This window comes from Mustela nigripes, chromosome 6 (genome assembly GCF_022355385.1).
Source record: "Mustela nigripes isolate SB6536 chromosome 6, MUSNIG.SB6536, whole genome shotgun sequence".
In the NCBI taxonomy this organism is placed as follows: domain Eukaryota; kingdom Metazoa; phylum Chordata; class Mammalia; order Carnivora; family Mustelidae; genus Mustela; species Mustela nigripes.
In genome coordinates this window covers 134,190,503-134,214,840 of record NC_081562.1, presented here as the reverse complement: position 1 = coordinate 134,214,840, position 24,338 = coordinate 134,190,503, and the positions used below count along the sequence as shown (strand labels likewise).

Genomic DNA, 24,338 nt, shown 5'->3' with positions numbered 1-24,338 from the left:
CTTGAACTTTTTGAGTGCTTAAACAGTCTTCAAAACTGAAAGCCCATTACAGCTGGAAAATGAAATGTATGCACTGGGTTGTTCATCGATCACTCTATCTACTACGTACAAATCTGCCCACCAAAATGGCTAAAATTAAGGAACTAACACCACCGAATGATGGTGAGAATGTGGAACACAGAAATTTTTTGTGGGAGTATAGAAAAATACAACCTATTTAGAAAAAGGTCTAGCAGTTTCTTGTGAAACTAGAAACATTTACCTACCTATAACCCAATTCTTTTTTTTTCGCAAGAGCAGTGAAAACATGCCCAAAGAGCAACTGTATAAAATTGTTCAGAGCAACTATATTTACAACAGCCAAAGCCCAGAAATAACTTGTGTGTCCATTAGCAGGAGAATGGATAAACTGTAAGATATTCGCCCAGTGGAATACTATTCAGCAATCTATTGCTACAAGCAACAAATGGATGGATCTAAAAAACAAGTTATAGCAAACAAAGAAGCCAGTGTACACACTGTATGATTCCACTTACTTGAAGGTCTACAAGAGGCAAGAAAGTATCTATAATGGAAAAAATCTGAACAGTGGTTGCCCCTAAGTGATAGAGGCAGACATTTATTGGTGGGGACATGAAGGAACTTTCTGAAATGATGGTAAAATTCTGTATCATGATGGGATTTGGATTTGCACAGGTATATTCATATGTCAACACTTAAGGCTGGTCTATTTCCTTGTATGTAAACTTTCCTTCAAAAAAATCAAATATTGAATACTAATTAATGATAGGCATGCTGCTGAATTTGGAGCAAAGGGCAGTGATATTTGAAATGTACTTTATAATGCATCAAAGGAGAAGACAGATAAACGGATGGATTGATAGGTAATAAAGCAAGTACAATAAAATGGTGATTATAGAATCTAAGTGGTGAGTATTGGTATTCACTGTAAAATTCTTTCCATTCTTTTGCATGGCTAAACATTTTCAGGAAATAAACTGGAAAAACAATCTGTTATAGTCCCATAATAGTATCATTTAAAAATTTATTTTCTGGATCATTGTATAAGCAAAGAAGAATGTAGACAGTTTTGGGTTTTTTTTTTTTTTTAAGAGTGAAAAAGATTAAACTTCTGCAAGTAAATTCAAATACCAAATAAATACTGGCATTTCACACTTACTTCAGGACGAATAAAGCCCTCGCTTGATGCCCTAAGGAGAACAAGGCCATCTCATTATGCTCTACGGATCCAAACATACCTGGAGAACTGTCTTACAAATAACCACATCCTTCCCCTCCGCCAACTCTCCAAATTGTTGGGTCCTAACAAGTTTCTCTTATTATGTAAACTGCCTGCCAAATACTAATGGGCTCTGAACACAAGCCAGAAGATTCCCCCAAGCCCAGCTGGGTGTAACCCCAAATCCCACCCTGCTCCACGGGACCTCCCCCAAGAGCTCAGGAGTTACTTGTGGGAGCTTCTTATCGCTTCTACGCATCTGGACCCCACACAACACGAGGCGCAGAGCTTGGCCCTCAGGAGCTGCTCAGTAAATAACAGTTCACGGTTGCTTTCCATCATTCAAAAGCAAAGCAGAGACCACACAAGGGCGCAGATTTGTCTTTCTTCATAAAAACAGCCCATTAAGAGGCCCTTATTTACACTGGTAAAAGGCCGTAGGATCAAAATTGTGGGACGTTATGATGTAATCCGCCAACTCCTCTTACGACAGCAGCACTGCCCAAGGATGCAGGGCGGGTTGCCTTGCGTCACACAGGGGACTCTGCCACTTACTGTGGGATTTAGGGAAAATGGTTTAACTTCTTTGCTTCTCATTATCTCACTCTTCTATGAAATGAGACTGATATTTACACCTCACAGGAGTGACATGAAGATTAAGGACGATAATCCATCAGGGTACAAAACAGCATCATGTCTGAAAGGTAATGAGTACCCGTGCACGTTAGCTCGTCGTTATTTGTACTCTTCATGTCTCTGTGAATGAAGCAGAGAGTGCCTGCCACGATCATACTGATTTAACATTAAACATATCAAAGATACCATTAATAGTTACCATTCAGTGCATTCACTAAATCACAGTGATCGAACTGAATTGCAGTTTCAAGTTCTCAGGGTCGAACTACAAAAACTCAGGGCTGCTTCAAACGGAGCATTTGGTATCCCATAAGCTGTTCTAGGATCTCCTTGCATACGAGACTTTGTTGGACTTGCAATTAGTAACTAGTAACTAACAGGTGCCCTGAGTGATTGACTTGCAACTAGTAACTAGTAACTAACAGATGCCCTGAGTGATGTCCTCATGCTTATGCTCTCTAAAATTAAACTTCCTGTGTCCCACTGTGGATAAATCCTTAAAGTACCTGGAAATACACATCACAACTTATAGGTGGACTTTTAGTCAGACAAGTGTTACTAGGTTTCATCTTACTCAAGAGATTCTTACCCAATTACATAAAAAAGTCCCTTAGCAATACCTTCTTAATTTATTTTTCCAGTTTCCTTCTAACTGGATTATAAAACATCAGAGGGTAAGGATTTAATCAAGGTTACCCCCAAATCAGGTGTTCCCCTCCACACCACCCTTTTTGTCTAGGAGGGTCTTCCTACAGTACGTGCTCTGTATTTAGGGTTGTAAGAGCGTCAACAGGAGCACAGCCAGAGGTGGAGGGAAGGGAAGGAGAGGCTATACCGTGGTCCCCCCGGGGTGATGAATGGAACATTCCAGCTAGAGAAGATGATTTAAGCTGGTGAAGCACAGGTGCAAAGGTTGGAACAGGCACATGAGGAAAGGCAGGAAAGCTGTCAAGGCCAGACTTAGTAATTTAGACTTCATACTTCGGGCAACAGCAAAGTATTAAATGTTGTTCTGCAGAACAAAATGGCATTTGAAGAGGGACCCCGTGGACAGAAGTTAGGCTGAAAGAACAGATTAAAACAGGAAGAGAAAAAGACAGGATGCTTTCAACAAGTACCTTACGAGAGCGAGGGATACGTGATCATGAAAGTGAGGAGAAATGAGTGAATGACTGTTTAGGAGATCTAACAGGAAGACAAGGTCTTCTTTGGTCTTAGAGTAACTGAGTGACTCTCTCCTTTTCTCCATTCTGTACTTACCTATTGACCAAAGCCCTGAACTCGAGAAGACCAAACTTCTCTCGGTTCTGAAGTTCAGTTCCTGGGGTGAAGACTTAAGCCGGAACATTTCATTCTTCTTCTCCTTCTCCCAGCCCCTAGGGTTTGAATCCCACAGCTCTGCACTCAACCACCAAAGTCCCCATCAGCTGCTCTTCTAGGACCTGCTCGAATGGCTCACAAGTCATGTAGCTCCCCTCTCTGAGCTACACTGAGCTTAACTCTTTGCTCCCAGCAAGACAGAAACTGCAGGAGATCAAGTGGTTTTGCTCTTCCTGTGATGCCCAACAGGTGCTCTGTCCAGGTGTTTCACCCAATTCTCCCTCTGCCTGCCTTGGGGCCTGGGGCCCGGAATGGGTGGGGTTCATCAGCCTCCAGAGGCACAGGTATCAAAGAGCTGAGCCCCTGAGACAACACCTGGGAGGCTATTCCAAGTTGGGGGGCAGCATCCTTTTATTATGTAAAGGCACTGGGGCGGCCTACAGTGACATTCAAGGACAAGGTTCTTTCTTTTCTTTTTTTTCCCCAAAGAATTTACTTATTTATTTGACAGAGAGAGAACACAAGTAGGCAGTGAGGCAGGCAGAGAGAGAGAGGAGGAAGCAGGCTCCCCGCTGAGCAGAGAGCCCGATGCGGGACTCGATCCTAGGACCCTGGGATCATGACCTGAGCCGAATTCAGTGGCTTAACCCACTGAGCCACCCAGGCACCCAAGGACAAGGTTCTTTTACCTTGTTTAGTTACCAAGAGATAAGTTTCAACAAAAATTAGACCAAAGTTTAAAAGCAACCAAGATTTCTGGAGCACCTAGGTGACTGAATTGGTTAAATGTCTGACTCTTTTTAATATTTTTTAAACATTTATTCATTTGAGAGAGAGAGAGCATGTGTGTGTTCACATAAGTGCAAGTAGAGGGAGGGGCAGAGGGGGAAGGAGAGGAAAAATAATCCTAAATATACTTTTTGGGCTCAATCTCACAACCCTGAGATCATGAACTGAGCTGAAACCAAGAGTCGGATGTTCAACCGAGTGAGCCACCCAGGTGTCCCTAAGTGACTGACTACTGATTTTGGGTCAGGTCATGATCTCAGGGTCATGAGACTGAGCCCCATGTCAGGCTCCACAGAATTTCTCTCCCTCACCCTCTGCCCCTCCCCTGCTCACTCACATTCATATACCCTTTTTATCAAAAAAAAAAAGAAAGAAAAAGAGCAAGAAAGATTTTTTGAGGTGGCTTTCGGCAGGGGTTTGGGAGGTTCTGTATTCTCCCTGCAGATATGGCTAATCCCAACTCTAGAAGAAACACAGAAGATCTGATGTGCTCTGCTTACAAATAAATCACAGCCTTCTGAGTTCATCTGGGAGAGAACATTGTTTGGTGATAGTGGTGGGGGAGGTCCTTGACACACTTGCCAAGGATCCTCAGCATGGCTCCAATCTGGCAGGATTTTGGTCAAAAGATGCAAAAACTCCATGCATTTCTCTAAATGTTATCTTCGGTAGCTTTGGTTCCCCAAAATGGTCCCCCGTCACTGTACCATTACCCTGACTGCTTGGGTGCCCATTTCTTTTTACACTCCTTGGGGGTCAGTATCTATATCCGTTTCCTATTGCTACTATAACAAATACCACCACTCAGTGGCTTAAGACTGGGCTACAGTGAAGATGTCAGCAACATAGCATTCCTTCTGGAGGCTCTGAGGGAGAAGCCATTTCCTTGCATTTTCCAGCTTCCAAAGGCTGCCTGCATTCCTTGGAACATGGCCCTTCCTCAACCCCACAGCAAGCAGTGAGGTATCTTCATTGTCTCTCTCACACTGGCCCTCTCCTTCCATGGTCACGTCTCCATCTTAGACTCTGATCTTCCCATCTCGCTCTTGTAAGATTCCTTGTGATTATATTGGACCTACATGGGATAATCTAGAGTACTTGTCCCATCTGAAGATCCTTCCTTAGCTCTGTAAAGTCCCTCTTGCCATTTAACTAATATATTCACGGGTTCCAGGGTTCAGGACACGGACATCTCCAGGGGCCCTTCTTCTACCTTCCACAAGGTCTGTGTGGTAAGAAAGTGCCATAAGCTCAGGTCACCTTAATTCTCTGGGCCTGAGTTTCCTTGTCTCCAGAACAAGGAGGATAAACTTGACCTTAAGGTTCCTTCTGTGTTACATAAATGTATCTATCTTGATCTAAAGACATCTACATAAGTGTGCCATATAAATACACCCGTAACACTACCAACCATGTGAACTAGAAGGTGGAGAAAGGATCTAAGGAGATACCCTGGTTTTGAGTCTAGTTAGTAGAGGACTTCGGGTGTGCTGGGTTGGAGGAGGTTGAAAGATGAGCTGGAGGCAGAGAGCACTGAAAGGGAAAGGTTTAGTATTGTGTTGGAGGAAAAGGAACAGAGCTAAGACATCATGTCAAGGCAAGAGAGAAAAAAAATGGGGTCATCCACATAAAAAGATTTCATTACTGGAATCTGTGTGGATTAGTAAGTTCTGTAAAGGGTAAGTGAAAGAAATAAAAAGGAGCAAATGTTTGCACACTGATTTGAATCCGAGAGGAAGAGGAGCTGGTGAATAAATCATTTAAAATAGAGGCTTGACCAGAGGAAGGTAGAATCACCTAAAATATGTTGACTCAATTGTTTGCTCTTAGGGAACTTTTTATGAAGCCTTTCTAGAGTCATGAATTGCCTCAAATTTTGCCTATTTACAAGTCTAATTTTATGAAAACAATTCTTAACACAGGGCATACTATTGGGTCACACTGTAGAATCTCTTTAAAAATAATTATTTCATACAATTAACTGGTCTATTTAGAGTGCTGAAACTTAATTTTAAAAATGCATTTCTGAATGCCAGACTGGCTCAGCTGGGGGAGCATGCGACCCTTGAGCCCAGAGTTGTGGGCTCAAGCCCCACGTTTGGTGTAGAAATCTTTTTTTAAAGAAACTTAAAAAAAATTTTTTTTAATACATTCAGTTCCATGTTTAGTGGAACTGAATAGCTTGGCCAGGACTAAAGTCTTTAAAAGCCCTTAAATTATATTCAGTTAAATCAAATGAAAATGACTTATTTACAATTATTTCTTTGTTACTCGATAAAACTATAAAAGCATCATGAAAGTATGTGATAATTTCCATTAGACATGTTTCACAAAAAGTATAGGAGGTAGGTGTTATCACATGACAATTTCTTCCATCTAGATTTCTGAAAATTTTTTAAACAAGTTTTCCTTCAGTATTATTATACATGTCTGTGTTATGTCCAACTTACTTCCTTGGGCTTTTTTTAGCATGTAGTATTTACTAGAATTACTAAATTAGTATTTCTCAACAATAAAAATGTACAGCTAGATCTACAGAGATATCAGTAATTTCTTTAGAAAGAAGAGTTGAGTAAAGCTTAAGAAGTACTTTCATTTGCAAGTTATTAGTTTAGCTATTACAACAGTTTCCTTTTCTTGGCTAGAATGTTAAGCAAATAAGCTGTAAATTACAAAACGTTTTAGGAAAAGTACAAATAGGATACAAAAATAATTCATAAAGTCATTTCAAAGTCCCTGCCAGAAACTACCTAGATACTGCTGTGGCTTTTGCAGAGTTCCCACACCTGGTACACAATAAAGCCCGGTGACCTCAGCCAGTCCAAGTGCTACAGTTTCCCAGGATGTGAATTTTATTTAGATGTTATGTTCTTAACATAGTGTCAGCGTAAGTCATGCTTGTCCGATGATCCTCCTGATACATACATCGCTCATGGTCTTTCAACTGATCATGGTGTTCTAATAACTGAAATTTGAATTTGGCAAAGAATAGATCTCTTAAAGAGAAGAAAGAAAACCAACGATTCAGCTCAAATGCCATGACAGATTGTAGCTTTTTGGAGATGAACATGAAGTTAGCACATCATTGCAAAATACCTTACTATTAGATAATGAGCAGCAAACTAAAGATCATACAATTTAAGTCTGAGCATGAAGTCCTTAACCTAGCTCTGACCTTTCTTTTGGCACGTAGAAACAGTGTTGGGCTTCAAAACTACGTTCCCTATGGAGCACATCTGCACAGCCTACTGCCGCTTCCAGGAGAGCCCCTCTACGAAGCCAGGTTAATGCACAGTTGTCCGAGAGGTGAAGAAAGTAAAACTTAGCTGGTACTTCTGAATAACAGTTGCTTTTCTCCTCAGAAAAAAAGTAGATATGATAAATGCTTTAGAGAAACTTAGAGGAAAACACTTCATAAAAGCCCGTTGTCGTGTTCCAGAGCTAATTCAAATCCATGATCGGCAAAGCAAAACTTCACTTGGACAACTGTTACCTATGAAATCCCTTTGCTGGGTCAAAGCAGCTACAGGAAGAAGAATCTTAAGTCAAACCTTAAGTTTTATCTTGAAGATATAAAGGGCATAGTAATGCTAAGAAATGTTGCAGATGTTCATTTCCTTAGATGAAGTGACAAAGACTTGTTTAATAAAGACGGCGTCATTTAGTTTCAGGGATCTAACTGTAATACTACAGTAGACAGTATCTATCTATGGGCTCCAGGTTTCTAAGTAATTTTTCCTAAGCCATTTCTAAACTCTGTTGGTGTGAGCTTGGTATGAGTACAAGGCATGTTCAAAGCATTATTCAAGGAACCATTTCTACAATAGAAGCAAAACTTACTAATTAGGTTTTAGGGAGAGTAAAGGTAAAGATTGAAGTTTTCCTCTAAACAGTGCGTTATGTTGCACTATTATGTGTGCAGTAGCTGTCTTCAATCCTTGACTCATTCAGCACTACCTGAGCACCAACTACATACAAAACAGACTCCAACCTGCTGGGGAACTGCAGAGTGAAATCAGATGTAGCATTTTCCCTCCCCCTGTATGGGATGGGGGGAGAGAAGAGGTGAATTAGAAACAATGTTTTAAGTTGAGTGTCAAGATGGTTTGAGGAAAACAGATGGGGGAAGGTGATCTTCCAACATCAAAGGAGCAACTGTCCACTGTCTTAAAAATGGTCCTAGCTCAGGGCTGCATGGCACAGTTGATTAAGTGACTGACTCTCGATTTCAGCTCAGGTAGTGATCTCTGGGTCATGAGATCGAGCCCCTTGTGGGGACTGTGACAGCCCCGCCTGGCCCTCAGTGGGGAATCTGCTTAAGATTCTCCTCTCCCTCTGCCCCTTCCCCCAGCTCTGCACAGTCTTTCTCTTTAAAATAAATAAATCTTTTTTTTTTTTTAAAGATTTTATTTATTCATTTGTCATAGAGAGAGAAGCGAGAGCAAGTACAGGCAGACAGAGTGGCAGGCAGAGGCAGAGGGAGAAGCAGGCTCCCCGCCAAGCAAGGAGCCCGATGTGGGACTCGATCCCAGGATGCCGGGATCATGACCTGAGCCGAAGGCAGCCGCTTAACCAACTGAGCCACCCAGGTGTCCCTAAAATAAATAAATCTTAAAAGAAAAAAAAAAAAAAGGTCCTGGCCCAAAACCTAGATGACTGATAGTGAGGCTGTGGCTTCTGGTGGAGCTCCTGGGCTCAATACTTTAAGAAGCAGTCCTACCCGGTCAAGGCATTAATCCTGGGGGAAAAACATTCCAAAACACTTGGTCTTACACTCAAACCGTACCATATACTAAGGCACTCCAAACCATAGTATAAATACCCCACTGGTTGACCATTTCTCACCCACTTCAAAGAATATTCCATTTCTGGCAGTTTAGTTATGCAATCTGATTTTTAGCAGTAAGACTTCTGTAAAGTTTGGTCTTCAACCGTTTTAAACCTAGCAGGTTTCGTTCATGACTTTTTTTTTCATTTGAGGCCATGCCTTCCACTATTTTATAAGGGCATGAACTTAATGTTTCTATATATTCTGATTTCAAGTGCAAAACACTCACCACGTTCTTTGGAATTAATAGCCTCATTGAAACACAAATATCATATTCATTAAAATAGCTGATTCCAAGAGCAGTAGGGTATTAATGAAAGAGACTATAATTCTACACCGATGATCTAATGTTCTAAACATTCATTTCCTACTGAAGAGACATATGGGTCTTTTTGTACCTTGCCAATGTCCCCCTTTCCACAATATACATTACTAAATTTATACACAGTTCATAACAGTCCTATTATATCACAGCTATAGAAAAAAAAAAAACAATGATGAAAGAGATGCCAGCAAATGATCCAGCAAGGGACGAATAGGCAAACCTTTAATTCAACATGTAGGTAACAAACTAAACCCAGCTGTGGATAGGTAGGACCTTCTTTGCCTGTCACAACATCATGAGTGGAAGTCCACCCAGGGTTCTCTGCCCCCGGACAATATTTGAATATTTGCTACAAGGGAAGGAGGTTAGCATGAAGAAAAGGGGGTAAGTCAGGGTTTCTGCAAGAGGATGGTGACCGCTTGGATGAGGTGCTCCTGGTTCATTCCATCCACATGGTAGACCTTACAAGCCTCACACCTTCCTACCAGGAAATGACATGGGCAAGGAGTCCGGGGGTGGGGGTCTACAGAGCTGTAGGGACACTCTCTCCAGAGCCCAGAGAGGCCACAGGAAGGCCCAGCAGCGGTGTCCGGGGTGACGGCATCTGCTCATCTGCTCCGGCCTCACTCACCCTTTTGAAAAGACAGGCAACACAGAAGCACTCAATTTTGTCCCCACACCCTTGTGCAAAGGAAGCTTCGGGGTCCCCCCCTCCAAATAAATTCTTATTTTAAAAACAAAAGACAGGCTGTGGCCATCACTCCCAGGTCTGGAAAGCAGATTTGCAGAGGCCAAAGATTAGACAAAAGGCATGCGCTGGCGACATACAAACCTAGAAATGATTTTTTTTTTTTTTTTTAAAGTGATTAAGGCCTCTCAGTTCTAATTTTGTCTACCCTTTTGGGGATGATTCCTGGGGCGCTGAGCAAGTCCCCTAAGGCCTGGAAAAGACGTCGGACAGGGAGGCGGATAAGACCCTGAAACTTTCCCAAACTGCGGCAGGCTGGTGGCGGGCAGCGGCCACAGACCTCGGGTCCCAGGGCGCGGGGGGCACTCCAGAGGCGGCGGCCACCTCCTCCACCGCCACAACAAAAGGGCCGAATTCAGCCTTCGCACTCGGGTGTCCAGGACCCAAGCCCCAAGGGGGATCGGACGGCGGCGACCCCGGGGCAGCCCCTCTCGCCGGGGCGAAGGAGAAGATGGAGCCTCGTGTCCGTGTCACGGCATAAAGGAAAAGACCTTCGGAGGCACGTAGACGAGTCCCCCAAAGCAGCAACAGCTGGTGCCACCCGCGCGCCCCTCGGGCCTCGGCCTCGGACCCCGCCGGAGCCTCTGCCCGGAGCACCTCGGCGTCCCCCGGCGGCGCCGCCCCCTCGGGAGCGAGGCGCGGGGGCTGCAGGCCCGGCGGCTGAGGCTGCGGCTGGGGCTCCGGCAGCTCGCCGACACAATGCGGCCCGAGAGCCTCCCCGCCCGCCGCCGCCACTGCGGCAGGCCCGTGGCCGACACAAAAGCCCACCGGCCGCCGGCCCTCGCGCCTCCCCGGCCCCGCCACGGCGCACCGACCTTGGGCTCCGGCGCCGGGCTCCCGTAGCGTCTTGGTCTCCGCCTTCCAGACGTTGCAGCCCAGCAGGCAGAAGAGGAGCGCCGCGGACCTGCTCATCTCCGCGCCGCAGGGCCCCGGGCGGCTCGGGCTCGCCGACCACCGGGACGGAGCGGCGCGTCAGGGGCGGCCGGGCGCCGCGCCTCCCTCCATGTCGCCTGGCTCCGCGCGCGCCGGGCCCGCCGCCCGATTGGCCGCGCCCCCGCCCGGCGCGGCGCCGGGCTCCGCAGCCCACGGCCGCTCCCTCCTCCGCGCACCCCGGTGGGTTTCCCCGAAGAGCCGCGGCGGCGGCACCGCCAACTCTTTAACCCCTTCGTGCCTCCCGCCCCGCCCGCGGGCGGCGCCCAGGCCCCGCCGTGGTGCCACCTGGCGGCCGCGGCACCGCGCAGGGAGGGGGCCGCGCGCCCACGAGCCCCGCTCCCGCCCGCGCAGCGACGCCCCCTCACCTCCGCCCGCGCGCCCTCGAGCCTCCCCAAGGACCTCGAGCGCGACCTTGGGCTCCAAGACAGTCTCAGCACCAACCGTCCACCCCCACCCCTCCGCGACCCCCCTCTATTTTGTAGAAAACAAAACACCTGCTTTTCTGCGCTGAGGACTTCGCACCTGTTCACTCAGGGTCCTCAAGACGCCATTTATGTCTCCGGGCGTGGCCTGCCTCAGTTTCCTCGGTATAAAGCAACCTGCAGCTACTCAGGTCTGCCTATGTTCCCCAAGGTTGACCTGACACCCAGTGTTAAAGGTCCGCGGAAACAGAATCCCTATGCCTGTATAAAATGTAGTAGGCCCTCTGTGCCTAGGCGTTGACAGATGAAGGGCTCTACATAGAATGGTGCTTGGCTATTTCTAGAAGGTTAGGGTAGGGAAGAAATTACTTTTACATATATTGAGGGCCTAGGTACCCCCCCTTTTTTTTTAACTTTTGTCTTCACAATATATGATTCAAGAGATGGGTGGTGTTATCCCCATTTACAGATGAGAAAAAAGAGGCTAAGGAGGGTTAAGAATATGTCCAAAGCACATAGCTGGTCAGTGGCAGAGCCAAGGCTAGAGAAAATAATCAGTCTGGCCCTAAGGTTAATGCTCTTCACAAAATCCTTGCTTAGGTACACCCATCCCATCCTGCCTCAGTTTCCCTTCTTCAAATGGCTCCTGTCTAGATGTCTTCCTCCATACAACCTTCTTGTTCCCCTGACTCTGGCCACCCCATCTCCCAACCAGCACTGCAGTGACCTTCGGACCTCTGTGCAGCACCCAGGCTCTAAGGCAATCTCATTGTCTTCCCGGTGCTGCCTCTAGAACACCAGGCCAGAGGAGGGTTATTTCTGTAATTTTATTAATTGGGCGTTAAGGCAGGGCAGGCAGTGTACCAAAAAGAGAATGAAGGATGGCACTTGCCCAGTTGGCTTATGATAGACAAATCATTGTGAGACACAATAAAAACCAGGAGGTGGAGGAGACCATATGGGTTTTATTGTCACCCTCAGGACCAATGCTACAATTAGTGCAAATTGTGCACCTGCACAGGGTGGCAGGTAGTCAGAAGGCAGAAGGAAAACCCACAATTAAGGACTGCCTGATCCCTCCTCCTTCTGACTCCCAGAGTCAAAGCCTTAGGGCTGTTCCAGGGTCCACCTCAGAGCCAGAGCAGGGAAGCGAATGGAATGACAGTGCAGCTAAACCCTCAACCCCAGCTGAGTCACCAGCCTGCAGGAGCACAGAGTCCAAGCAACTAGATTGCTGGGTAGAGCGTGACTCCATGGAGGAGGGCAGTCCTGAAGTTTTCAAGTCATTTCCTGGGTAGTGGGCTGCTTCCTAAAAGATGTAGCATTAAGCCCCATTCTAGAGTTGAAACTTCTCACTTCAAATATCTCGAGGATGTGCCTCAGTCAGGGATGTTGGGGATGTTGGCTCTGAGAAAGAGAACCAGCCTGAGCCAAAAACAAACAAGCTAAGCACATTAACCAGGCTGATTATTGGATCACCTGGGACTCCTAAAAATTGTGAGAGCTGAAGTCTCAAAAAGGAATGAAAGAAACTATTATTGGGGGGGGGGTGGATTCCTTATATATGCCACTCTCACTTACAACAACTTCCTTGGGTAGTATTAGAATTCCCAAATTATAGATGAACAAACAAGTTCAGTGACAATTTGCTCAAAGTATCCAGGTCTGATGACAGCGAACTCAAATTCCTTGTAAGACTGTTACCTCCAAGAATGAATTTCATGCAAATAATTCAAGTTACCTCTTGCTGTGTCCAAATTAAAACCTGTTCTAATATCCGTAATGTCTGAATCTAGTTAATGATATCCAGTAAATAATAAATATGGTGCCAGTGTTGATCTCCTGGTTCGGTAATGTACTATAGTTACATAAAATGTTACAATTGGTTTGCCAGGGGCGCCTGGGTGGCTCAGTGGGTTAAGCCTCTGCCTTCAGCTTGGTTTATGATCCCAGGGTCGTGGGATTGAGCCCCATGTCGGGCTCTCTGCTCGGCAGGGAACCTGCTTCCTCATCGCTCTCTGCCTGCCTCTCTGCCTACTTGTGATCTCTCTCCCTCTGTCAAATAAATAAATAAAATCTTAAAAAAAAAATAATTGGTTTGCCAGGGGTGGGGCTTGGTGCAGGGTGTAACTGGACCTGTCTGTAGTATTTTCATATTTTCTTGTGAGTAATAATTATTACAAAATTATAAGTTAAAACACCTGTACCATACGATTTTTTTCCCTAAGCTTTATTATTTCCTCAAAACACTGGGGTTTGTGATCCTAGTGTAGAACAGAATTTTTAAGAGTGGGAGGAATCTTGGGGCGCCTGGGTGGCTCAGTGGGTTAAGCCTCTGCCTTCGGCTCGGGTCATGATCTCAGGATCCTGGATCAAGTCCTGCATCGGGCTCCCTGCTCAGCAGGGAGCCTGCTTCCCCCTCTCCCTCTGCTGCTCCCCCGACTTGTGCTTTCTCTCCTTCTCTCACTCTCTGTCAAATAAATAAATTCTTAAAAAAAATAAAAGAGTGGGAGAAGTCTTAGTAAACACTAAATGGTTAGTCAAGTCAAGCTGGGTCACATTCATGACTGTGGCTGCTCAGGTATGATGGATGATATTATTGTGAGATTATTGTATTATTATTGTAAGATTTCTGTAGATGACATAGCGCTTTAGGAGAAGTTTATGTACCTTTAGAGCAAAACGGAGGCTTGAATAAATAGTTTCAGAAATACCACCACCGATCCACTTTGGGAAACACAAAGAAGTTATTTTTCACAGTGTACCCAGTAAGCCTGTTTCAAACCCCCATTACTTGGATGTTTTCAGTTACTTGGGTGGGAGGCTGAGAGCACAAATTCTGCTAAATCACATAAATAACCATACTTACATATCATCTTCCCAGAATTATGTAAGAGTTAATAATCACAATTTTTTGCTACTGGACTAAAAGAATATGGTTTACCTTTCCTCGTTTTCTAATAATCAGAGTCCAACTCAGTAACTGTGGGGAAAAAAAATCAGTGCTTGAGAGGGAGTGTTTGCAGAACAATGGGAATTAGAAGTGTTCTTTTCCTTCTAGAACTATACCGGTTGTTCTTATTAAAATCTCACATTGTTTGACTAAAGATGAATTACAACTGTACTTATTTGAAATTGCTTAGAAGTTGCCTGACTGCAGCATTTGATTTCAATTTTTCCAGTCCTCTGCCAAAAACCAGTGATGCTATATACAGAACTTTTCCTGTCTGAATTTTCCAGAGACCTTGATTTCAGAGGCTCTGTGTCAAGGTATCCTAGCCCAAGATTATTTATTCTATTGAAATCTTTCCTGATGTTGGTGCCCATGCAGTGGAATTTTAATTGTCTGAGTTTACTTCAAGAGGCATTGTCCTACCTTCTCCCCTGTCTCCTCCTACTCATTCCCCTCACCTCACCCCCAACATCCGCCCCGAGTAAGAAGCTGCTTGTGAACAACACTGATTATGAGGTTTGCACAGATCAGGAAGTGTGTCATGGACATTCCTACTTCTGCTTGCTGATGCGTTTATTAAAGTTAGATAAAATGTAGCCATAGGTAGAAATTGCAAGCTCTCAGCATGTTTTTCAGAAGCTGTTTGCCATCCATCTGAACAAGAAAAATGTAGAAAAATGACGGAAAGTAAACAGAAAACTTCCAAAAAAAGAGAGAGAGAGAGAGTGAGTGAGAGAGAACATAAAAATCAGCTTAAACTCTCAACTTTTCTGTTTGGGAAATCCTGAGTGAAAACCAATGGTTTTCTTAACAAAGGGAAGAGGAGGGGGGAAAAAAATTAAGTTATTCCTCCATAGTCTTTCAAAGGTCTGGTTTTGTGTCCAAATAGGAGTCCTTGGTTTCAAAATGGATTCTGTGTCTCAAATGTCTATTTTAAGTTGGTGGCATTTCTCACTCAGTGTTCTAAATTCTGATTGTTAACCCCTCTGCCCAGTAATGTGTATGAACGCAGGGCAGATAGTTCCACTGTAAATATGCCTGAGCCCTATTTATACTTTTTGCTGAAGGAATATTTATTCCTGAGGTAAGGGGGTAGACACAGAGAGAGGGAGAAGCAGACTCCCTGAGCACGGGGCCTGGTGTGGGGCTTGATCCTAGGAGGTCCCTTAACATGTCCTCATTTTAAAAATTCTTTTATCTTTTTGTTTTTTGGCTTGGAGGACTTCTGCTGCCCTGTCCTGTAGATCACTGATCTGTTCATCTACAGCTTTTGATCTGCTGTTGATTCCCTCTGGTGTATTTTTCATTTCAGTTATTGTATTTTTCAGCTCTGATTGGTTCTTCTTTATATTTTCTCTTTGTTGGAGCTCCCACTGAATCCATCCATTTAATATAATATTGAGGTATGTGCCCTCTATCCCTACACTTTGAACAGTTTTGATCAGGAAGGGATGCTGAACTTTGTCAAATGCTTTTTCAGCACCTATTGAGAGTATCATATGGTTCTTGTTCTTTCTTTTATTGATGTGTTGTATCACATTGATTGATTTGCGGATGTTGAACCAACCTTGCAGCCCTGGAATAAATCCCACTTGGTCGTGGTGAATAATCCTTTTAATGTACTGTTGAATCCTATTGGCTAGCATTTTGGTGAGAATTTTCGCATCTGTGTTCATCAAGGATATTGGTCTGTAGTTCCCTTTTTTGATGGGATCCTTGTCTGTTTTTGGGATCTAGGTGATACTGGCCTCATAAAATGAGTTTGGAAGTTTTCCTTCCATTTCTATTTTTTGGAACCGTTTCAGGAGAATAGTAATTATTTCTTCTTTAAATGTTTGGTAGAATTCCCCCGGGAAGCCGTCTGGCCCTGGGCTTTTGTTTGTTTGGAGATTTTTGTTTCAATCTCCTTAGGGGAGATTGAAAATGTGTATGAATACAATGTGTATTGTAATATGTATGAACGCAGGGCAGATAGTTCATACTGGTTATGGGTCTGTTCAGGTTTTCTATTTCTTCCTGGTTCAGTTGTGGTAGTTTGTATGTCTCTGGGAATGCATGCATTTCTTCCAGATTGTCAAATTTGTTGGCGTAGAGTTGCTCATAGTATGTTCATATAATTGTCTGTATTTCTTTGGTGTTAGCTGTGATCTCTCCTCTTTCATTCATGATTCTATTTATTTGGGTCCTTTCTCTTTTCTTTTTGATAATTCTAGCCAGGGGTTTATCAATTTTATTTATTCTTTCAAAGAACCAACTACTAGTTTCGTTGATTTGTTCTATTGTTTTTTTGGTTTCTATTTCATTGATTTCTGCTCTGATCTTTGTGATTTCTCTTCTCCTGCTGGGTTTAGGCTTTCTTTATTGTTCTTTCTCCATTCCTTCAGGTGTAGGGTTAGGTTGTGTACTTGAGACCTTTCTTGTTTCTTGAGAAAGGCTTGTACTGCTATATATTTTCCTCTCAGGACTGGCTTTGTTGTGTCCCAGAGATTATGAACCATTGTGTTTTCATTATCATTTGTTTCCATGAATTTTGTGAATTCTTCTTTAATTTCCTGGTTGACCCATTCATTCTTTTTTTTTTTCTAAAGATTTTATTTATTTATTTGAGAGAGAGAGAGATCACAAGTAGGCAGAGACAGAGGTAGAGAGAGAGGAAGGGAAGCAGGCTCCCTGCCCAGCAGAGATCCCTATATGTGGCTCGATCCCAGGGCCCGGGAATCATGCCCTGAGCCGAAGGTAGAGGCTTTAACCCACTGAGCTACCCAGGTGCCCCTGACCCATTCATTCTTTAGAAGGATACTGTTTAGTCTCCATGTATTTGGGTGCTTTCCAAATTTCCTCTTGTGATTGAGTTCTAGCTTCAGAGCATTGTGGCCTGAAAGTATGCAGGGAATGATCCCAATCTTTTGATACCAGTTGAGACCTGATTTAGGACTGAGGATGTGATCTATTCTGGAGAATGTTCCATGTGCACTAGAGAAGAATGTGTATTCTGTTGCTTTGGGATACAATGTTCTGAATATATGTATGATGTCCATCTGGTCCAGTGTGTCATTTAAGGCCTTTACTTCCTTGTTGATATTTTGCTTGGATGATCTGTCCATTTCAGTGAGGGAAGTGTTAAAGTCCCCTACATTATTGTATTATTGTTGATGTGTTCCTTGATTTTGTTATTAACTGGTTTATATAGTTGGCTGCTCCCACGTTAGGGGCATAGATATTTAAAATTGTTAGATCTTCTTGTTGGACAGATCCTTTGAGTATGATAAAGTGTCCTTCCTCATCTCTTATTATAGTCTTTAGTTTAAAATCTAATTGATCTGATATAAGGATTGCCACCCCTGCTTTCTTCTGATGTCCATTAGCATGGTAAATTGTTTTGCACCCCCTCACTTTAAATCTGGAGGTGTCTTTGGGTCTACAATGAGTTTCTTGTAGGCAACATATAGATGGGTTTTGTTTTTTTATCCATTCTGATACCCTGTGTCTTTTGATTGGGGCATTTAGCCCATTCACATTCAGGGTAACTATTGAGAGATATGAATTTAGTGCCATTGTATTGCCTGTAAGGTGACTGTTACTGTATATTGTCTCTGTTCCTTTCTGATCTACTACTTTTAGGCTCTCTCTTTGCTTAGAGGACCCTTTCAATATTTCCTGTGGAGCTGGTTTGGTGTTTGCAAATTCTTTCAGTTTTTGTTTGTCCTGGAAGCTTTTTATCTCGCCTTCTATTTTCAATGATAGCCTAGCTGGATATAGTATTCTTGGCTGCATGTTTTTCTCATTTACTGCTCTGAATATATCATGCCAGCTCTTTCTGGCCTGCCAGGTTTCTTTGGATAAGTCAGCTGCCCATCTAATATTTTTACCATTGTATGTTACAGATTTCTTTTCCTGGGCTGCTTTCAGGATTTTCTCTTTGTCACTAAGACTTGTAAATTTTACTCTTAGGTGATGGGGTGTGGACCTATTCTTGTTGGTTTTGAGGGGGGTTCTCTGCACCTCCTGGATTTTGATGCTTGTGTCCTTTGCCATATTAGGGAAATTCTCTCCAATAATTCCCTCCAACATACCTGCTGCTCCCATCTCTTTTTCTATTTCTTCTGGAATCCCCATTATTCTAATGTTGTTTTGTCTTATGGTGTCACTTATCTCTCGAATTCTCCCCTCATGGTCCAGTAGCTGTCTGTCCCTCTTTTGCTCAGCTTCTTTATTCTCTGTCATTTGGTCTTCTATATCACTAATTCTTTCTTATGCCTCACTTATCCTAGCAGTGAGAGCCTCCATTTTTTATTGCACCTCATTAATAGCTTTTTTGATTTCAACTTGGTTAGTTTTTAGTTCTTTTATTTCTGCAAAAAGGGCTTTTATATCTCCAGAGAGGGTTTCTCTACTGTCTTCCATGCCTTTTTCAAGCCCGACTAGAACCTTGAGAATCATCATTCTGAACTCTGGATCTGACATATTACCAATGTCTGTATTGATTAGGTCCCTAGCCTTTGGTACTGCCTCTTCTTCTTTTTTTTGTGTTGAATGTTTCCATCTTGTCATTTTGTCCAGATAAGAGTATAAGAAGGAGCAAGTAAAATACTAAAAGGGTGGCAAAGACCCCAGGAAAATACTCTTTAACCAAATCAGAAGAGATCCCAAATTGCGGGGGGAGGGGGAGAAAGGGGATAAAAAGAGGTTCAGAAAAAAAAAATTAAAAAAAAATAAAAAATATAAAAGAGAAAAAATATATATATTAGATAAACTAGATAAAAAACGTTTAAAAAAGAAAGAAAAGTTAAAAAAAATTTAGCAGCAGAAGAAAAATAATTGAAAAGAAAAAAAAAGTTTAAATTAACTGCGAGACTAAAGAATCATAGGGAGAAAGCCATGAGTTCTGTGCTTTGCTTTCTCCTCCTCTGGAATTCCGCTGCTCTCCTTGATATTGAATCTGCACTCCTTCGTAGGTGAACTTGGTCCTGGCTGGATTTCTTGTTGATCATCTGGGGGAGGGCCCTGTTGTAGTGATTCTCCAGTGTCTTCGCCCCAGGCGGAATTGTACCGCCCTTACGAGGGGCCGGGCTGAATAATCGCTCGGGTTTGCTTTCGGGAGCTTTTGTTCCCTGAGCGCTTTCTATAGAGTTCCAGGAAACCAGAATAAAAATGGTGTTCTCCTGGTCTCTGGCCTGGAGGAGCTGAGAGCCCGGGGCCCACTCCTCAGTGTGTCCTCAGATAACAGCACCTAATTACTCCTGTCTCCCTGGCCTCTGGCTGCGCTCCGACCTCACAGAGCCTGTGACTGGTTCAAGGTAACCCTGAGCTAAGAGCTCACTCCTCAGCTCTGTCTCTGTAGTCAGCTTCCCCGCTCTAACACCTGCAAGCTCTGCGACACTCAGACACCCCCGATCCTTCTGTGACCCTGCGGGACCTGAGGCCAAGCTGACCCCATGTGGGCTTCATCCTGGTTTAGCCTCTGGATCGATGTCCCTCAGCAGAACAGACTTTTAAAAGTCCTGATTTTGTGCTCCATTGCTCCGCTGCTTATTGGGAGCCGGCCCCTCCCCCCCGAAGTCTATCTTTCTGTCGCTTTGGATTCACTTCTCTTCCAGTCCTTTCAGAAAGTGGTTGATTTTCTGTTTCTAGAATTGCTGTTCTTCTCTTCAATCTCCCGTTGGATTTGTAGGTGTTTGCAATCTTTAGGTAAGCTATCTAGTTGATCTCCTGTTACCTGAAGTAGTCTCAGTCTGCTACTTCTCCGCCATCTTGACTCCTCCCGAGCCTCCATTTTTTTTTATTGCATCTCCTTAATAACCTTTTGATTTCAACTTGATAATATTTTTGTTCTTTTATTTCTGCAGAAAGGGATACTCCAGTGTCTTTTATGCTTTGTTCAAGCCCAGCTAGTATTTTTATAATTGTTATTCCAAACTCTAATTCTGTCATCTTACTTATATCCATACTGAGTAGGTCCCTGACAGTCAGTAGTAGATTCTCTTATTTCAGGTGAGTTTTTCCATCTAGTCATTCTGTCTAGAGAAGAACAGAAAATGAGAGAACAGAATACTAAAATAACAACAACAACCCCAGAGAAATATAATCTTAAGCCAATCAGAAGAACCAGAAACCAAAATAAATAAATGAATAAGATAAACATTTTAAAAGAGAAAGAATATAATCAGACAGGTGATGAGAACAGAACAATACACTAGATTCTGGGTATATTTTGGTCTGTTTGCTGGAGGAAACTACACCCCAAAATTGTAAAGAATGAAAAAATATATATAATCAAAAATAAAGTTAAGCACTAAGAAAGGATAGAATGTAACTATAAAAATTGAAATTAAAAAAAATTTTAAAAACCCGAGTTGATAAAATGAGAAATTGGTTGAAATGGAAAAAGAAAAAGAAAATTAAACTAGAAAGATTAAGGAGCCATGAGTCCTATATAGTATTTTCCCCCAGCACTAGAGTTTTGCAGTTCTCTGTGATTGGTTAAAGTTGATCCTAGTGCTAAGTTCTTGCTGATTTTCTGGGGGAGGAGACTTTGAGCTTTAGCTGATTCTCAGAGGTCTTTGCCCTGGTGGTATTGCACTGCCCTTGCCAGGGGGGCAGGCTAAGTAAGGGCTTCCAGATTCCTCTTTGTGGCTTTTGTTCCCTGATGGTTTTCCACACCACTTGAGAGGATTAGAATGAAAATGTGAGCCTCCCAGTGTCCATCCCTAGAGCTGAAAGCGGGCTGCCTCCACTCTTCAGTGTGCCCTCACAGAAAATCTGTCACTCTTGTCTCCCTGGTTTCTGTATGTGCTCTCTGCATGCCCAACCTTTGAGCATTTTTATCTCAGCCATGCTACCCCCTTTGGAGTTTCCAAACTTCACAGTCTCCTGTGGCATGCATTCATGCTGCTCCTCCAGGGACGGGGGAGGGAGGTCTTGCCCTGGCTTTTCTGTGTGTTGGGTCCCTACTCTAAGAGCAGTTACCCAGCAGGATGGGGTTTGTGGTTAATGGCAACACTGAGCTGAAAGCCCGCCCCTCTTCTTTGATTGCAGCTGGATTCCCTGCTGAAACACCTGGAAACTCTCCCATACTCAGGCACCCCATTTGGTCTGTGACCTCGGGGATCCTGAGATCAGGCAGTTCTACCTAGGATTCTGACCTACTTTTCAACCTGAGTGCTTTTCAAGCAGGGATGTCTCTCACCAGATTAGACTTATAAAAGTTTCAGTTTGCATGCAACTGCTATATCACTTTCTGATAGGTGGTTTATGCACCCCACCCCACCAACAGTTTATCTTCCCATGTATCAGCTTGGATTCACTTCTCCATGCCACACCTCCTACCTTGCAGAATATGGTCACTTTTCTATTTGTAGAATTATAACAGTTCTTTTCTTAGATCTCAGGTTGAGCTCACAGGTGTTCAGAATGATTTGAAAACTCTAGCTGAATTCCAGGAACTGGACAAAACTATGGTCCCCTATGCCTCTGCCATATTCCTCTTCTTCCAGAAATTTTGTATATTTAATAGACCAATATTAATTGTACTTTTTATCAGATTTATCTAAATAGCATTACATGTATTTCTTCTGTTACCTAAGATTAAAATAAATAGGCATTTATTTTATTTATGTGATTATCTTTCTATTCAAGCAATCTCTAACTTAGTTTTGGTTTCTAATAGTGGTTTTTTTAATATTAAAAATTTTTTTATTAATTTCTTTTCAGTGTAACAGAATTCATTGTTTATTCAGCACACCCAGTACTCCATGCAATTTGTGCCCTCCACAATACCCACCACCTGGCTCCCCCAACCTCCCACCCCCAGTGCCTTCGAAACTGTCAAGATTGTTTTTCAGAGTCCATAGTCTCTCGTGGTTCATCTCCCCTTCCAATTTCCCTCAACTCCCTTTTCCTCTTGAGAGTCAATTATCATATGGTTTCACTTATTTGTGGAGCATAAATACATGGAGGACATAATAGTGTTATTTTAAGTTCACATTTCATAAGCTATATATAATTCCTACAGTAATGTCTCTTGTTTAACTTGAACATTATAAATAATATTTGACTAATTTCAGGTGCAGCAGGAGTTGGAAGAAACTATAACTAGAGCAGCAAAGGAAGGTATGTTGCCAAATTTCTGAATTAAGATGGTCATTGATTTCTGAAATAAACTATGAATATTAAATAGCATTGCTTTCCATTGTTTGGATAGTAGGTACTATATTAAAATTTTTAATATATATCTAATAAAAATGTAAAACATAAACATAATGAGATATATACTTATTCCTCATTTAGTCATTGTGTTTCAGACTTAAAAAAAAAAAATCTCCAAATGCCTATTTATCTGTTATTTCAAGCTGTAATCTTCCTTCACTTCGGCCATCCCTCTGGAACTGTCAACTTAAATATGTGGGCTTTTTCAAATCCTTGTTTCTGCTAATGATATAAACATCCCCCGCCCCAAAAAACAGCAGTCTTGTCTTAGGTAATAGTTAAGCAATTATAGTTCAAATAGCTGTCACTTGACAGGTGACATTTAAATCTCCAGTTGTTGATTTTGTCATTGATTTACCTCTTGCCATTGGGTAAAATTCCAATCTCCATACATGGAATAAAAACCCCCAACTCAGTTTGGTTCTTTCCAGATTTTTCAGCCTTCTCTATCGCTAACATTTACCCTACTCTGTGGCTTTGCTCTCCCACCTCTTCAGCATCAACTACTTGCAATTCCACAGTGTTCCTTCTCACTCTCTGTGTACATTCTTTGTATATGCATCTTCCCTCTACCTGGCATGCTTCTTCCCTGTCCTTCAGGCATCAGCTTACATATCCCCTCCACCAAAAAGCAGACAATAGTGATAGAAAACTAGGATTTTCCTTCTGTGCATCTTATGTTCAACTCTGAAAATTGCCTGTTTGATTTTTCAGTCTGTCTTATATAACTGTTCATGGGTGGGCTCTGTTATCATCTTGTAATGAGAAAAACAGAAGCTCTGATATTTATCCACAATAGAAATTACCTCAGTGGACAACCGTGAGCAAAATACGTTTAAAAGTAATCTTGTATTTTATATTGTAGTTGTATTAGATATTTTTCATTCTTCATAACACTCATTGGGATTCAACTTTTTTTTTTTACTAACTTTTAGTTAATAATGAATTATTATAGAGAAAGACTGTAATTCTTTTTCTTTTCAGCAGCTGCTGAATTTAAATCAGGCTTATCTGGTGAGGCCACCTCTTTAGAATCTACTTTTGCAAGACATACAGATTGTGATGATGTAATGAAAACATACAGAGAGTACTCAGAGTTTCTGAAGCAAAAGGATAGCATCTGAAAGATAAATAGTAAAAATTTATTTACTGGATGTTTACACAACATTTTAATTGCTTCCTATGAAATGGTTGATATGCAAAAATCTTGATTAAAGGAAAATATTTCTGGACCATGTGTGTAATGAAAGTTTATATAATATTTTAAGCTATGTTTCTTGACAGCTAATTAACGTTTAAGCAGACTTTTTATGTGGAAATCAGCATTATGGATTTTACATGCTCCAGGCTGCCCAAATACCAGCTTTCTAAACAGCACCCAACCAACCAAGTTTTCATAAATACTTCAGTCATGTTAATTGATAACTTTTTGGTATTTTCCAATTTTTATTACTACATATGAACCTGGAGATTTAGACAGACATTATTTTGATATATTGCTGCTAAGTTTATTGTCAATGTTTACACGTATTCTAATTTTTATAGTGCCATAAAACCCATGTATAATTTTAATTTTAAATACTGATTCTGGGGTGCCTGGGTGGCTCAGTGGGTTGGGCCTCTGTCTTCAGCTAAGATCATGGTTTCATGATCCTGGGATCGAACCCCACATCGGACGCTCTGCTCAGTGGGGAGCCTGCTTCCATCTCTTTCTCCATCTACCTCTCTGCCTACATGTGATCTCTCTCTCTCTCTCTCTGTCAAATAAATAAATAAAATCTTTAAAAAAATTTTTAAAAATAGATAAATAAATAAATACTGATTCATAGCTCTTCCCTCATGGTGAAATAAGATTTGCCTAAGGCTCTTCACCTTTTCTGTTTATTTTTTATTTACTTTTTCAGAACAGTCTTAAAATTAGAAGAAAAAAAAAGAACTT

At 42.5% G+C, this 24,338-nt stretch overlaps 1 protein-coding gene across 1 annotated transcript in view; it reads right to left on the bottom strand.

The window, feature by feature from the left end:
* FAM171A1 (family with sequence similarity 171 member A1) overlaps positions 1-10,901 on the bottom strand; it is a 126,387-nt gene extending 115,486 nt beyond the window's left edge. Inside the window, exon 1 of the mRNA XM_059404255.1 lies at positions 10,702-10,901. Coding sequence (XP_059260238.1) covers positions 10,702-10,798 — 97 coding nt within the window. The 5' untranslated portion in view covers positions 10,799-10,901. The remainder of the gene's footprint in view (positions 1-10,701) is intronic.
* Positions 10,902-24,338: the final 13,437 nt, after the last annotated feature.